A 15,946-nucleotide genomic window follows, 5' to 3' on the forward strand; every position below is an offset into this window, starting at 1 on the left:
AGACAAAAAGAAAAATTCACATTTTATCAGTTTTTTTATTTCATAATGACAAAAATCAGAATATTGACAATAAAACTTTGTTATTAAATAAAAGTAAGAGAATTATTTCATTGTATTTGTAAACAGGAAGACAAAAGAGTGGAACGTTATGATCTGGAGTGGTTTTGAACTGGTGTCACTGTGGTGTCACTCTGATGACGCCGCTGTGATGTCACTGTGATGTCACTGTGATGTCAGTGTTGCAGTTCTTTCAGGACGTCGGGGATGAACTCCTGGCCGTCTCTCAGTTCGTCCTTCCAGTCCTGCGGGACGCCGGCGCCGCTGTACGAGCCGCCGGCTCCCAGCAGGGCTCCCAGCGCCGCCCCGCGGTTACAGTTCTCCCCTGAACGTCCACACAAACACAACAGATGCCATAAATAACCTGAATGACGGCGTTTAGCCGTAGAGGTCGTTAGCAGCAATTAACTTAATGTCTGTCACGTTGATAGAAGAAATATGACCATTTAAGAGTCATTATATCTGTACATCTCATCTATGTCAAACAATATTTTTGGGGCTGTTTTTTGTCAACAGTTTCCTTCTTATTCATAATAGACTTTATCTCTGATTACAAGAAAATATCAAATAATTATGAGAAAAATCAAATAATTATGAGAAAAATCAAATAATTATGAGAAAATATCAAATAATTAAGAGAAAATATCAATTACGAGAAAATATCAAATAATTACAAGAAAATATCAAATAATTAAGAGAAAATATCAAATAATTAAGAGAAAATATCAAATAATTACAAGAAAATATCAAATAATTAAGAGAAAATATCAAATAATTACGAGAAAATATCAAATAATTAAGAGAAAATATCAATTACGAGAAAATATCAAATAATTACAAGAAAATATCAAATAATTACGAGAAAATATCAAATAATTACAAGAAAATATCAAATAATTACGAGAAAATATCAAATAATTAAGAGAAAATATCAAATAATTAAGAGAAAATATCAAATAATTAAGAGAAAATATCAAATAATTTATAGAAAATATCAAATAATTTAGAGAAAATATCAAATAATTAAGAGAAAATATCAATTACGAGAAAATATCAAATAATTACAAGAAAAATCAAATAATTAAGAGAAAATATCAAATAATTACGAGAAAATATCAAATAATTACGAGAAAATATCAAATAATTAAGAGAAAATATCAAATAATTACGAGAAAATATCAAATAATTACGAGAAAATATCAAATAATTACGAGAAAATATCAAATAATTACAAGAAAATATCAAATAATTACGAGAAAATATCAATTACGAGAAAATATCAAATAATTAAGAGAAAATATCAAATAATTACGAGAAAATATCAAATAATTACGAGAAAATATCAAATAATTAAGAGAAAATATCAATTACGAGAAAATATCAAATAATTAAGAGAAAATATAAATTACGAGAAAATATCAAATAATTATAAGAAAATATCAAATAATTAAGAGAAAATATCAAATAATTACAAGAAAATATCAAATAATTACGAGAAAATATCAAATAATTATGAGAAAATATCAAATAATTAAGAGAAAATATCAATTACGAGAAAATATCAAATAATTACGAGAAAATATCAAATAATTAAGAGAAAATATCAATTACGAGAAAATATCAAATAATTACGAGAAAATATCAAATAATTACGAGAAAATATCAAATAATTACAAGATCAGATCCCATAATTGCAAGAAAACTGGTAATTACGAGCTACCTTTCTTGTAATTATGATATCATTTATTAGAATGATGAGATTGTAAGTCATAATTATGAGATACTGAAGTTATAATTACAAGATGAGACCTCCAGTGTTTATTTGTGAATGCAGAGAAAGCGATAACATGCAGTAAACTGACACTGAAGCTCGAGTACGAACCTCCACAGTTGGTGTTTGCCAGGATTCCTCCTGCTGGGTCGTCATGAAACTCATGAGCCAGGTAGAACATGCTGGACAGAGCTCCTGTCAGTCACCGCAAACACAAACACAAACACAAACACAAAGACGGGTGACTTCAACATCCACAAGTAGACGTTTTAATTCTTCCTCCATGACAGTAACACAGCTGATGGGAAGCAGGCTGGGGATCGAGTCTTAAAACGCTGTTTGTCATGTTGTAATTCTCAAATAAAAGCTGGTATTAATTTAATCATTTCATCAGTACAACAACTTCTTGATCACTGTTGAGCTGCTTTCAATGAAACTCAACACAAGTGTGGAAATATTATAATACATTTATCAAAACAACAGGTTAACATGGAGGAAGTGTTGAGTTTGTATTAACAGCAAATTAATTTAAAGTATATCAATCATCAGTGATAGTTAAAGAGTTCACAGTTTATCAAGCCTGTTATAAACCAGTTTCCAGTGTTCCCAGTGTTCCCAGTGTTCCCAGTGTGTTAAACCAGCAGTCAGGTGTCTGTAATCATTCCTCCTGTTCATACTGGATATTAAAAGATCCTTCAAATGTGCTTTCAATGGAAGTGATGGAGGATAAAATCCACAGTGTGTCCACACAGTCATTTAAAGTCTGTGTGAAGCTTCTATTCAGCTTCATCAGTCTGAGTTCGTCATATCAAGTGGATATCTGACACATTTACAGTCTTTTTAGCATCAAATTCCCTCTTTGTGTTTCCTCGGACAGTGTTTCCCTGTTGAGCTGCAGGTGGAAGTATAGTAACAAAAAGAGGAACTTTGGCACTAAAAAGACTGTAACGTTGAAAGATATCTACTTGATTTGACTCATTTGGACGCTGAAGCTTCATATTAGCTTCAGATAAACTTTTGTGGATTTTGTCCCCCATCACTTCCATTGTAAGGTCATTATGAAGGGATCTTCTAATGGTCAGTATGAACAGGAGGAATGATTACAGCAAGAAAATATGATTATGTTTTATGTATTTTGTGTGTTCAGAGCCTGAGTCAGACCTTTAGTGTAGCAGGCCAGACCGAGATAGTTCACGGCGCTCTGATGGACTCTCAGTCTTTCCTCCGAGGACACAGGAAACCTAAAACACAACAAACATTTAGTTTATACAAACAATAACATGTTTTTTCCAGGTTTATCTGTGGAGTCGTTTACCTGCCGGCCTTGCGGCTGTAGCTCTGGCAGGTCTCCCAGGTGCCCAGCGTCCTCAGCGCGTGCTCGGCCTGCTGGCGGAGGCTGGCTCCGCCCAGCACGGCGTGCAGCGCCCGGCTGTAGATCGATACGTACTCGGGTACCCTGGGGTGGGGGTGGGTCAGCTTCACGAACTCTACAGCGGCTGAAACCTGAAGACAGAGAGGTTAAAGGTCAGACTGAGGCCACTGAGTTCAAGAATGAGATCAAGTGTTTTTCTTTCAGATGGAACCAAAACTTAAAGAAATAACTTTTAACATAAGTTTTAAAATAAGAACAAGGCGTGGAACTCACAGCTTGCTCCTCATTGGCCGAGGCTGACAGGAGGATGAAGGGGAGGATCATGGGAAGGCAGCCGATGGCGTCCAGCTGGCTGTCGGGGAAGGAAGAGTTTAACTTCTGTTTGGAACGTTTCTCCGCAAACTTCAGAACCTGGAAAACGCCGCAAGTAGAAAAGAAAGAAAGTCAGAGTTCCCAAAGTAAGACTTTTCAAAATAAAATGCTTTTCCTTCACTTGCAAGAAAATAAACTGATTTTAAATGAAGAAAAAGAAAGTGCTAAATGTCTTCATGTTCACATTCAACACTTCCAAATGTTTAAAATCTTTATATTTGACTTTGAAGAATCAAATTCAATAAATAATTGTAGTTTTTCTCCTGCAGGATGTGTCTTCACCTCACTTAATTAATCGGTTAAATGTCTTGTTACATGTTTAATAACATGAACACAACAAAGTGAGTTCAGACTAACTGAAGAACAAACATCGATCTTCACTGTTAGACTGAAATAAACGGCTTCATGTTTGTTGTTTCACCTCGCGGCTCGACGTCGGTCTGGTTTCCTGCCAGTCGGCGAAGAAGGAGCGGTGGGAGGACTCGGCGTAGGTGTCGTTGTGCGTGCCAGGCGTGGTCAGGAACTGGACGTAGTCCGCCAGCACGGCGGCTCGGGCGTCCGGCTGCGAGACGTCGCTGAAGCCGCCGCCGACGAGCGTCCGAGCCGCTCTGAGAGCGCAGAGGACGTTCAGCGTGTTGTCGCCGGCCTGCAGACCTGAGACAGGAAACGGCACAGAGACTGAATGACGATCAATACTGGACCTCCGACGCAGATATGAAATCAATATATGAGTTTTTAAATAAACCTGATCACAACATGTGGACTAACATTTCAGAAATAATCCGTTTTGATTTCGTTCTTACAGAATCAAGATCCGTAACGTCGCCCTCTGGTGGACAAACTGATTATTAATACTTCTGATCAGCTGATACTGATCATCATATAGTTTCCAATGAAGAGATGAGAAAGCTGATTATCAATATATATGACATTCTCTCAGACTGTGTGATGTTTTATTTGAATGATTTTAATTTTACTTAAAATTATTTTGATGGATTTAAAGTTTAAAAACTCGTTTTTATTTTTATGTCCATTTTATGCTGAACTTCTTATCATCAATTAATATCAGACTCATGTTAATATACTGTACACTACATATACAGCGTATACTATATATATATATATACTGTATGCAGTAGTCTGCAGTACCTTGATGATAGTGAACTGAGCCGGTAGAAGATTTCCAGAACTTCAGTTTATCATGAAGAATGACGTTTCCAACGACTTCAGCTCGTCTTGCACCAGACGACCAGGCGGTCCGACCGCTGCCAGCTGCAACAAACAACAAACAATAAACAATAAACAACAAACAGAGGAGGAGGAAGTATTCAGATACTTTACTGCAGTAAAAGTACCAATACAACAATGTAAAAATACTCCAGTACAAGTAAAAGTCCTGCATGAAATATCCTACTGCAGTAAAAGTACATAAGTATTATGAGCTTGATGTAGTTAAAGTATTGCAGTAAAAGTACATAAGTATTATGAGCTTGATGTAGTTAAAGTATTGCAGTAAAAGTACATAAGTATTATGAGCTTGATGTAGTTAAAGTATTGCAGTAAAAGTACATAAGTATTATGAGCTTGATGTAGTTAAAGTATTGCAGTAAAAGTACATAAGTATTATGAGCTTGATGTAGTTAAAGTATTGCAGTAAAAGTACATAAGTATTATGAGCTTGATGTAGTTAAAGTATTGCAGTAAAAGTATATAAGTATTATGAGCTTGATGTAGTTAAAGTATTGCAGTAAAAGTACATAAGTATTATGAGCTTGATGTAGTTAAAGTATTGCAGTAAAAGTACATAAGTATTATGAGCTTGATGTAGTTAAAGTATTGCAGTAAAAGTACATAAGTATTATGAGCTTGATGTAGTTAAAGTATTGCAGTAAAAGTAGTGGTTTGGTCCCTCTGACTGATATATTATTATATATGACATCATTAGATTATTAATAGTGAAGCATCAGTGTTAGAGCAGCATGTTACTGTTGTAGCTGCTGGAGGTGGAGCTAGTTTACACTACTTTATATACAGTTAGCTAGTTTAGTCCAGTGGTTCCCAACCTAGGGGTCGGGCCCCTCCAAAGGGTCAGCAGATAAATCTGAGGGGTGGTGAGATGATTAATGGGAGAGGAAAGAAGAAAAAACAAAGTTCTGATATACAAATCTGTTTTCAGTTTTTGGACTTTTTCTCTAATCTTTGATTTTTGCTGAAATATTGGATCATTTGAACATTTATTGAAATGAAAGCATGTGAGAAGTTTAGAGGGAAAAATCACTATTTGGTGGAGCTGTTAACAACTCATAGACATGTGAAATGTGACCCCGACTACACACTGCTTTTTGTATCATCAAATGGAAATACTCCAGTAAAGTACAAGTACCTCTAACTGTACTTATTAACAGACTCTAGTGAATATGGTTCGTACTGGTGTTGGACAGGTTGAGGATGCTGGTCGGGTGTTTGTTTCTGGGAGCGTTGAAGCCGGTGATCCAGCCTCCGAAGTCCCTCCTGATGTCGTGGATGTCGTAGTACCAGTGGACGGGCATGGACGCGGCGTCGGCCGCGCACATCGCCCACAATGCCTCACTCACCGACCGCCGCACCTGAGCCATCTCACCTGCTGAGGAAGAGGAGGGACACAGCTTTCAGCTTTGATCTCTGCACATTTCAGGTGTAACGTGAGGAAGATGAAAATAAAACTACTCATGTAGGACTGCAGTTCATCTTCCAGATATGATTTGATTATCAATCAATCATTTAGTCTATAAAATGTCAGAAAACAGACAAAGAGAAGTTTCAAATGGTTCATAATCAACATCTTAATTTACTGTAGTTACAAACAATGACTTGTTTTTATTTTCTCTATTTTTGTCTCTGTGTTATAATTGTGCCATTATTTATTTTATCACTTCTCAAATCTAATTTTAGTCGTCAGTGTTTTATGTCTTTTTTATCTCATCAGCAACAGATGTTTAAAAACATCAGTTTAAAGACTTTATGTATAAAATATAAACTACATTCAGGGTTTCTGCACTATGTTCAATTTAAGACTTTCAAGACATTTTAACACCAAATAGTTTCACAAGTATGAAAGACATAAAGACATCAGTGATGATAACAGACAGAACTGAGTAATGTGAATAAATGTCAGTTTATTTGCATTTATTTCACTAGTTGTGTCATCACTTCCTGGTAGTTTATAACAGTCACTTCCAATAATATAACTCATGTCTCGTTAATCATTAATCAGGAGCTGGACTGGAAAACAACAGATGGATTAATGATTACTGAATTAAAAAGAACTCATTCATTTAAGCTCAGAGGTCTGGAACAAAGGTTTTACAGCCAGTTTTACTAAAATCACATAAAAAACATTTTATAACAAACTAATATTTAAAAAAAACTATGAATGAAATGTTTGACTTTAAAGGTTTGAGAGGAGCTGAAAATAAAATATTGATATTTATTACACGTAAACATAAACTAATTTATTAGACTTAAACTCATTTATTTTACATTTAAGCATAATTAAAGCTAGTATGTAAAGTTTTATACTTCCTGACTCATCTCTTTAATATTTCATCCATTATTTTTTCCTGGTGAAAATGTGTTTCCACACAAAACTGCAGCCAATCAGATTGAATAAATATAACTAATAATGAATTTCTCCAGTATTTCAGTGTTAATTAACACCTGATAATCACCTGTTTAATGACTCAGCTCGAACCAGGAAACACTCACAGATCAATAATAACAGCTTTAACCGGAAAACTTCACGTTTAAATAAATATTCGGTAACGTTTTACAAGATTAAAGCTGCTCACCTTCCTCTCTGCAGCAGATTTCTCTTCCTTATGATTACAAGTTCAAACTTGTGTAACTTCATTACAAAACCTCACCGGAAGGCTAATGAAATTAGCACCGGCAGGCTAACAGAGACAACCTGTTTATAGCTCAGAGCTTCCGTTACGGTCATAATATGATAATAATAATATATAATATACTTATAACGAGTCAGAGGATGTTAAAAGTCAACATGTGTAGCTTCAGATAAGATTGTTCTGGTTAAAATATATTCTATAAAGTGAAGTTATGAAAGCAGCGTTACGAAAAACGTTGTTTATGTTTGTCATTTTGTAACCGCTTCCGCAGTACGGTGCCCCATGTAGGTCAAATCAAAAAGCGAAGCTTCGTTAAGTTTAAGTTTTTGGTTTTGCCCCGAATTTAGGCTTCCAGGTTAATAACAAACACTAAAATTTGCCCCCCAAACAACTTCTACCCATCATTTTTTAAAGTTTATCAGTAGTTAAAGTTAGGATTGGCCATATCGGTTATATTTTGAGACTTTGTGTAATAAAGTATTTACGCTAAGAGCAAAACTGTAGCCACCACTGACACGTCCACAATTCAGGGACCATTTTATGACTTAGAGTTGCATATGGTGGACTTTTTTAAAACAATTTTTTGTAGAACTTATGTTTCATTTTATTTTTACTTCACACTTACTTACTTACATACAACACAATTTTGATGCACTTTTGCTTTTCTGCATTTTCTGGACAAACTTTTGAGCGGCATTCATATTATTTTGTTTTATATGTTGGGCTTTTTAAAAGCAAACACCAATATTTTTTTAATAAAATAGCACATTGTTAAAGATGAAACCAGTGGTTTCCAACCTTTTGGCTTTTGACGTCTTACAAAAAGCAGTGTGTAGTCGGGGTCACATTTAAGATTTCTATGAGTTGTTAACAGCTCCACCAAATAGTGATTTTTCCCTTTTGTGTACATTTATTGTAGTAGGATTTTTCATGCAGGACTTTTACTTGTATTTTTACATTGCTGTATCGGTACTTTTACAGTAGTAAAGGATTTGTGTACTTCTTCCACCACTGCTGAGTAGCACAAGAAAATAAAAATCAAAAATGATAATAAATTCAAATAAAAAAAATCGTAAATAATGCGACATAAACAATTCAGTAAGATATAAATTAGCATATATCAGTCTTCAATTTATATTCAAGGTCCTTTTACCATTAGGAAACAGTCCGGAGTTTGCCTGTAAGACCAAAATCAGGGTGTTGTTGTGTCATGGTCAGGCTACGGTGGCTGGCGTGGGTCAAAGCAAAGCGAATCAGTTCAAATGCGAGTGCAGAATATGAATGATAGATATTTTGTTCCTGGATTAAACTTCACATTTCTGTTAAACAGCCGCCTGTTACGTCAACTGTAGTTTATGTTATACCGTTGTTGTTTATTAGCCGGAGCTAAGCTAGCTGTGCTAACAAGCTAACAGCAGCTAGCTGCTGCTGCTCGGGACGAAAATGGAGGAAAATTCAATCGATCCTGAAGTTATTGGTGAGATTAAATGTTTTTACTTTAGTTTAACTGCATGAAAGAAGCTCACAGCTGCTTCCTGACTGTGATGATGAAGGTTAATGACACAAAAGCAGCAGTTTCATCACTGAGTGCAGCTGCATGTTTAATATAAACCAGGAGCTCTGTGTTTATTATGTGAGGTCACCGGAGAGTTTTCTGACTCTGGGTTTGTTTTAATGCTTTCAGTGATCTGAAAAGTGGTTTTAAAACGTCTGCAGAGTCTGTTAGTGGATCTAAACCAGGTCTGATGAATCTAAAGTCAGTTGTTTTCGAGCTACACCTCAAAAATAGCCCAGATGTTTCTGTTTTCACATATAAAATGTAGGTTTAACATGTCTGAAAACGTGTTTTAAATTTCAAATCAGAAACTGTAATTCAAAAAGTCCTTCATCTTCAAAATGTCCCCTCTCTGCTTTCTCAGATGGATTAAACATGTAGAGTAAAGGTTTTAGTCTCCATGTGGATCCAGTCCTGCTTTGAAACGTCTAAATTCAGTTGTTTTGATTTAGAGCTGGTCTGACACTGTTTTGATGGAGAAAAATCAGTAAAATAGCCCAAATTTTGTTCCAAATCATATGTAAAATGAAGGTTCGATGCGTCTAAAACTGCTTTCTCCCAAACATGAAACACATTTTTATGTTTTCACATAAAAAATAAAAGTGTAATTTGTTCTAAAAAGAAGTTTAAAACAGTCAGTTCAGTGTTTTTTGATCTGATGTGGTCTTGATGGAGGAAAATCATTAAAGTAGCTCAGATTTTTCTGTTTTCGTGCTTAAAATAAAGGTTTAACTGGTCTGAAAATCTGTTTTAAACCGTTTTTTTTTTTGCTTTCTGAAACAGATGAAATGCTCCATGTGGATCTAGTCCTGGTTTGACAAGTCCAACTACTGTAGTTTTTGATCTGACGTGGTTTTAATAGAGCAAAATCAGCAAAATAGCCCAAATTTTTTTGTTTTCACATATAGAATAAAGGTTTGATTTCTCTGAAAAGGAGTTTAAAACAGTTTCTGGAGTCTCCATGTGGATGTAAACCAGGTCTGAACATTTAAGATAAGTTATGACTTTATTGATGCTCAGAGAGGAAACATACAGGAAACAGATACAAACAAAACAAGAAGTGAACTCATTCATGGATTTAATTTGTCCTGATGTGTGTTTTCATTTTGTAGAACAGGCCAAAACCTTCTGGGCCAAGGAGGACGTGGATCAGGTCTTCAGCTCGGTGTTTGCGTACCTGAATCACCTGAAGAAAGTCCTGAAGACAAAGACGGCCACCGACAAAGGTCTGAGCCGGCTTCTTCTTCTTCTACTGTGCTAATAAAACTGCCTGATGTTTGTGTTTCCTGTCGTGACGTTTGTGTTTCCTGTCGTCCAATCAGAGTTTGTGGATGGTTGGAAGCTGCTGGAATGTCTGGACTGGTCCGGTTGTTCTCCGGCCGCCATTCAGGACTCGTCTGTGGTTCAGGTGGTCATCGGCTCAGGTGAGCTCAGCTTTTTCCCAGAAACACTCAGCAGCAGCAGCTCAGCGGTGTTTGTATGACCTTGTATTCGTATGTTTCCCCTGCACAGTTCGGCTGCTGCCGGCTGAGTTTTCCCGCCGCAGCCCGTCCGCTTCCCCCCGCCCTCCCTCCAACGGGCTGCCGAGCCCTGCGGCGCCGCCTGCAGGCAGAGAGGAGCTGCTGCCTCCACTGTCCACCGTGCAGCTGCAGTATCAGCTGCACTGCTGCAGCAAGGTGACACGCCGACGTCTTTATAGATGTGATTTTCTTGGATCATCTTTGTTATTTTTATTCGTCCTTTTTTAAAATATTCTGCGTGTAAATTTCCCCTCCAGTCCTGCCTGCCCAGTTTACCCAGCATGCCTCAGTCCACGCCTCCATTCTGGGGTCAGAACCCGCTGAAGGTGCCGCTGCTCTGCGGCTTTAAGAGGCTGACCGCCACGCTGCTGACGTCACCGGGAGGGGGCGGGGACGGGGACAACAAGGGGGCGGGGCCAACGGCAGAGGAGGAGGACGTCATTTACAAAGCCCCGTGTGGACAGAGCCTCCGTAACCACGACGACGTGATGCACTTCCTGTTGGCCACAGAGAGCTACGACATCCTGCAGGTCAGCTGTTTGTCATGATCAGAGACATAAGACGTACATATTGTAGTTTAATTGTTTATTATGATGCCTTCAGGGTCCATCTGGAAACTACAAAACCTAAAGATAACCACACAGAACTTTCATTCCTGTGTCCTCCAGGTGGACTTCTTCACCTTTAACCCAGCGGTTCGGTTGGACCCTCCGGCGGCGGCGGGCCCTCGGCACCCGGAGATGGACCTGAGCCGGGGCTCGGAGCCGACGCCGGTGGAGCTGTGCGCTGGGGACGGCGGCGCTCGGCCAGCCGAGTTCCGCTACAGGAAGGACCGCTGGCCGCACGGCTGCTTCCTGAGCCGCGGCCCGACGCTGTTCGACGCCTGCTGCGACTGCAGCGACGGCTGCAGCAACGCGGAGCGCTGCGCCTGCATGGCCAGGACCAGAGGACGGCGCCATTACAGCCACCACAGACTGACGGCGCCTGTGGCCTCGGGGTGAGAACGAACTCATCACTCTGTCACCTCAACAAGCAACAGAAACTAAACTAACCGTCACTTTCATGAACAATCTAACGACTTTCAGAGGAAGATTTATTTCTGAACAGAAGTAAGAACTTTACTGGAGGAAGATGAGGAAGATGAGGAAGAAGAGACGTTTTACTGAATAAACAGGAAGAAAAACATCAAGGTCACAAACCTCTAAATAAAACGTGTGACATCAAGACAAGAGGCCGATTAGACTCTTTTTAATTGATTATTTGGTCCATAAAATGTCAGAAAAAAGGGAAAAATCCGCGTTGCTGTTTCCATAGCAACATCTTCATATTTCCTGTTTCGTCCGACCAAAAGTCCAAAACCACAAGTAGTCAATTTACTACCATAACATGATAAAAGTAGTAAATATTCCCATTAAAGCAGCGATGAAAACGATGATTCAACCAATCATAAAAGTTTTTTTCTTTTGTAAAAAACTTAGTTTCATTGTTTTAAAAGTCATTTTTGACTGATTATCACCTAAAAATGATTCATCAAATTATGATAAATAAATAAATAAATAAATAAGAGGTCATCATCAGCTCATTATATACTCATTATTTCAGGTCGTTGTGTATATATTAATATATGAATGCAGTAGTATTTATATATATATATTCTGTATATTTCAGTGTGTATGAATGCGGGCCGTGGTGCGGCTGTGATCGGGCTCGTTGTCAGAACCGGCTGGTCCAGCGAGGGATCAGAGTCCGTCTGCAGGTCTTCCACACCGACCGCCGTGGCTGGGGCGTGCGTTGCCGTGACGACTTGGACCGTGGGACGTTCGTGTGCATCTACGCAGGTGAGACTCCGTTACAAGTTACAGTATCAGTAGTAAAAGTACACGAGTATTATCAGCCTCATGTAGTTTAAGTAGAAGTACTGCGTTCCAGCTCAGATAAAAGTACTGCAGTATTTCCCTCTGAAATGTGGTGTAGTTGAAGTATAAGGAAGTACTTGGCGTACAGGACTGCAGTATCTGTTGGTCTCTGCAGGTGTGATCCTGCAGCGCGTCCAGACTCCTGATGAACTGGGGCCTCCGAAGCTGATGAGGACGGACCTGCCGTCGGACGACGACGTGGAGGTGGTCACTGAGTGGCTGGCCCCGCCGGTGCTGGAGGGGCGGAGCGACCTGCTGGAAACGCCCCCGCCTCCCGTGTCCCCGCCCACCTCGCCGCCGCTGCACGTCCCGGTGATCCAGAGACCCGCCGAGTCCTCCTGCACGCCTCAGGACCGAGACAAGGTCGCCGTCTGACACTTTTACTGATTGGTCCTCCAGGAAACGTCTCTAAAAGCTCTTGACGTGGTGATTAACGACTAACGGTCGCGTGTTTCTGTCGTCAGGTTCCGACGGTGTTGGTCGGAGGGTCGGAGGCGTCGTCTCCTGCGGCAGGTTCGACCGTCACAAATCAAACTGAAATAAAGTTTTAGATTCAATCAGCGAGACGACACTTAAACAGAACATCCCTCTCCTCTCCGTCAGGTGACCAGCCTCAAGCGCAGGAGAAGGTTTCCATGACAACGGGCAGTCCCGAGGCGGCGGTCCGCGGCGTGAACGGCACCGAGCGGGAGAGTCCGAGGAGTTTAAAGCGAGCGATGAAGGTGGAGGACGTTTACATGCTGGACGCCAGCAAGGAGGGAAACGTGAGCCGCTTCATCAACGTAAGACGGATAATAATCTGATCAGATAACGGAAATCAAGTCGTCAATTTACAAGTAAAATTCATAATAAACAAGTCAGAAAATTATTTCATAATAAAACGTTTTGTTGAATTTTTACACACAAGAAATTATGAGTTTATTTCAGTAATAAAACTTCATTCTTTCTAATATATTAAGACTTAATTCTCCAAATATTCTGACTCAAATTCAAACTTCATTGTTTTATTAATGACTTTTTTCTAGAAATGATCGTTGTTTTCTCACAATATCGACTTTTTTGTGAACAAAAATTCAAAATATTCCAACTTTATTTTCATCATATTATGACCACGTGTACGAACAGATTCGTTCTTAAGTGGCATGTTTGAGTGATTTAAGAGGATTTATGACATTCCCCATATTTTCTTGTGCTTTGAATTTTCTCTTGAGATAAAAACAAAATAGTTCAGACGTGTCGTATGTTGATCCTCACAGGGCAAAAAACAACAGACCTGAAATCATAACGTCTTAATCAGAGTTCAATTCTTGTAATACTACATTATTTTCTGGAAATGACAACTTTATTCTAAACATACAAATATATGTATCTAAAAATATTTCAGCTTTATTCTGAAATTATAAGATTTCAGAATAAAATCAGTGGCCCCGTTACTCGGATTTATTAAATAACAAGTAGTAAAACAAAATGATGATCTTCTTAGGCTTGTGTGTGTGTGTGTATATATATATATATATATATATATATATGATATTTATATTCAGCAAAGTCTTTTATCATCTCGGGTATAAAAAAATCAATATTCTGACTCATTGAAAATGACCTTTGACCTCGTCTCTGCTCCCTGCAGCACAGTTGCGACCCGAACTTGTTCGTCCAGAACGTCTTCACGGACTCCCACGACCCCGGATTCCCCGTCATCGCCTTCTTCACCAACAGGTGAGGAAGAGGAGTGAAGGAGGTGAAGCAGCAGCAGCTGGTTGTTGTTGTTTGTTGGTAACCTGGTAACCGGTGTGTTTGTCTCTGTCAGGGTGGTGACGGCCGGCACTGAACTCACCTGGAACTATTCTGCACACACGCAGAGTTTTTCCCTGCACAAACAGGAAGTGCCGTGTCTCTGCGACGCCGACGACTGCCGGGGAGAGTTCACCGTGGAGGAGAACCTGTGTGACATGTGTGAGGTCGAAGGTCAAGCTGCGATCAACGCCACATGATCCACAATAAAAACATGTTTATTTTTTTTTACTGTAGTAAAACACGTTGAAAACTCATCTGCTGCCATTAGATCAGTTTGTTTTTGTAAAATGAAAATGTTAATAAACTTTTTTACTTTCTTACACATTAATGTGACTTTCTACTTTGAAACGAGTTCATGTAAAGATGGTCTTTATTGAAACTGTTACTGTAAACTCCAGCGGAGTCAATAAACGAGGAGCTGTATGGAAAGCCAATGGAGTCGTTATTCGTCTCATTTTCCTGCTGTTCGATGGTTTAATATAGTTTCGTTTATAAACGGCGTCTGTGAACGCTGCCATCAGAGGGCGTTTAACTGCACTCATATTGCCATAAAGGCTCCTATGAAAACGAATTTGATCATGTTAATAAAAAACGTTCATTCAGTAAGTCATGTGACTCTGACTTGGTCCTGACAAACATACAAACATAGCGACACGACTACAGGCTACTCGCTAAGTCTGATGTGTTTATAACTTACAAGTGACGGCGCCCCCCCCTCAGGTGGCTGTCTGACTGTTATACCACCCAGAGACAGTTATTATCAGGGCTGTGATGTTTTTCCTCCCTCCCCGACAGGAAATCAGCTGGGCTCAAGGAACCATGAGTAACGCAAATGTTCTTTTTTTTTTTTAACAAAATCTTTTAATGTTGTTGAAATTTGACACATCACAACTCTTACTTGTTGCAGTTCGTCTGCTGTGACATCGTTTTGCATTGATGTGAGGTGACGTCAGTCAGGACGCACCGCTGCTGGTGGCGGCCAGACTCTCCTCACATGTTAAAAACAGTTGTGAAAGGTGAGTTTTGATTAGTGAACACGGTGCAGACTCAGATGTGTTTGGGCAGAGAGTCGCATAGGGAGGCGGCAGCTGTGGAGAAAGATCTAATAATAATAAAAGAAAAGAAAAAATGAATGCAGTAAAATAGGTGAATAAAATAAAGTTGTATAAACCATTCTTATCAGAGGCAGGTGATGAGGATGAAATGCTGCCACCTGCTGGTCACTTTACATTCTGAACCTGATTCTGCATTAATATCACTTACTTCCATGTTGAAGCTGTTTTCTACTAACTGATGTTTAAATGCAACAATATGAAGGAAATAATTCAACAGCAGCACAAACTGCAGCCTCCAAAATCACCATGAAGTAGAATTTAACACCTTTTAGAAAACGGCTCCAACTACAGCTGAAGGTTCCAGCTTCTATCAGCGTGATATTATTGTATGACTGATGTATTGACTGCATTAGTTTCAGCCTGTTGCACCTAATAATAAACTGACTTATACATGGTGGCGTCTCAGTGAGACTCTGAGCAGCTGTAAACATCCTACAGTGTTTATTATATTCTTAATAATAAGACATAAATTACAGTCACGTGATTAAAATGTTTTTCATTTCAGGCTGCAGCTAACGATTATTTTCATGATTGATCAAACTGCAGATTCATGACATAATAGTTCAGTCAATAACATTTTATTGAGT

The 15,946-nt window shown here is 38.8% G+C and overlaps 2 protein-coding genes across 2 annotated transcripts; one reads left to right on the forward strand and one right to left on the reverse strand.

Annotated features, from left to right (window-relative positions):
* Positions 1 to 18: 18 nt before the first annotated feature.
* Positions 19 to 15,168, reverse strand: LOC122976637. The gene is made up of 12 exons (XM_044345217.1): positions 15,143 to 15,168; positions 14,285 to 14,421; positions 14,058 to 14,154; positions 12,525 to 12,793; positions 6,001 to 6,195; positions 4,722 to 4,844; positions 3,994 to 4,226; positions 3,474 to 3,611; positions 3,144 to 3,331; positions 2,990 to 3,069; positions 1,940 to 2,023; positions 19 to 382 (listed from the first exon to the last, which is right to left on the reverse strand). Exons 1-12 carry the CDS (start codon positions 15,166 to 15,168, stop codon positions 234 to 236), a joined length of 1,719 nt encoding a protein of 572 aa, XP_044201152.1. The 3' UTR covers positions 19 to 233.
* Positions 8,659 to 14,676, forward strand: setdb2 (SET domain bifurcated histone lysine methyltransferase 2). The gene is made up of 12 exons (XM_044344357.1): positions 8,659 to 8,933; positions 10,124 to 10,237; positions 10,334 to 10,435; positions 10,524 to 10,687; positions 10,789 to 11,061; positions 11,200 to 11,528; positions 12,200 to 12,369; positions 12,563 to 12,810; positions 12,912 to 12,960; positions 13,051 to 13,229; positions 14,078 to 14,166; positions 14,258 to 14,676. The coding sequence occupies exons 1-12, from the start codon at positions 8,900 to 8,902 to the stop codon at positions 14,439 to 14,441; spliced, it is 1,935 nt and encodes a 644-aa protein (XP_044200292.1). The 5' UTR covers positions 8,659 to 8,899; the 3' UTR covers positions 14,442 to 14,676.
* Positions 15,169 to 15,946: the final 778 nt, after the last annotated feature.

Source organism: Thunnus albacares, chromosome 24 (genome assembly GCF_914725855.1).
Source record: "Thunnus albacares chromosome 24, fThuAlb1.1, whole genome shotgun sequence".
Classification (NCBI taxonomy): Eukaryota; Metazoa; Chordata; class Actinopteri; order Scombriformes; family Scombridae; genus Thunnus; species Thunnus albacares.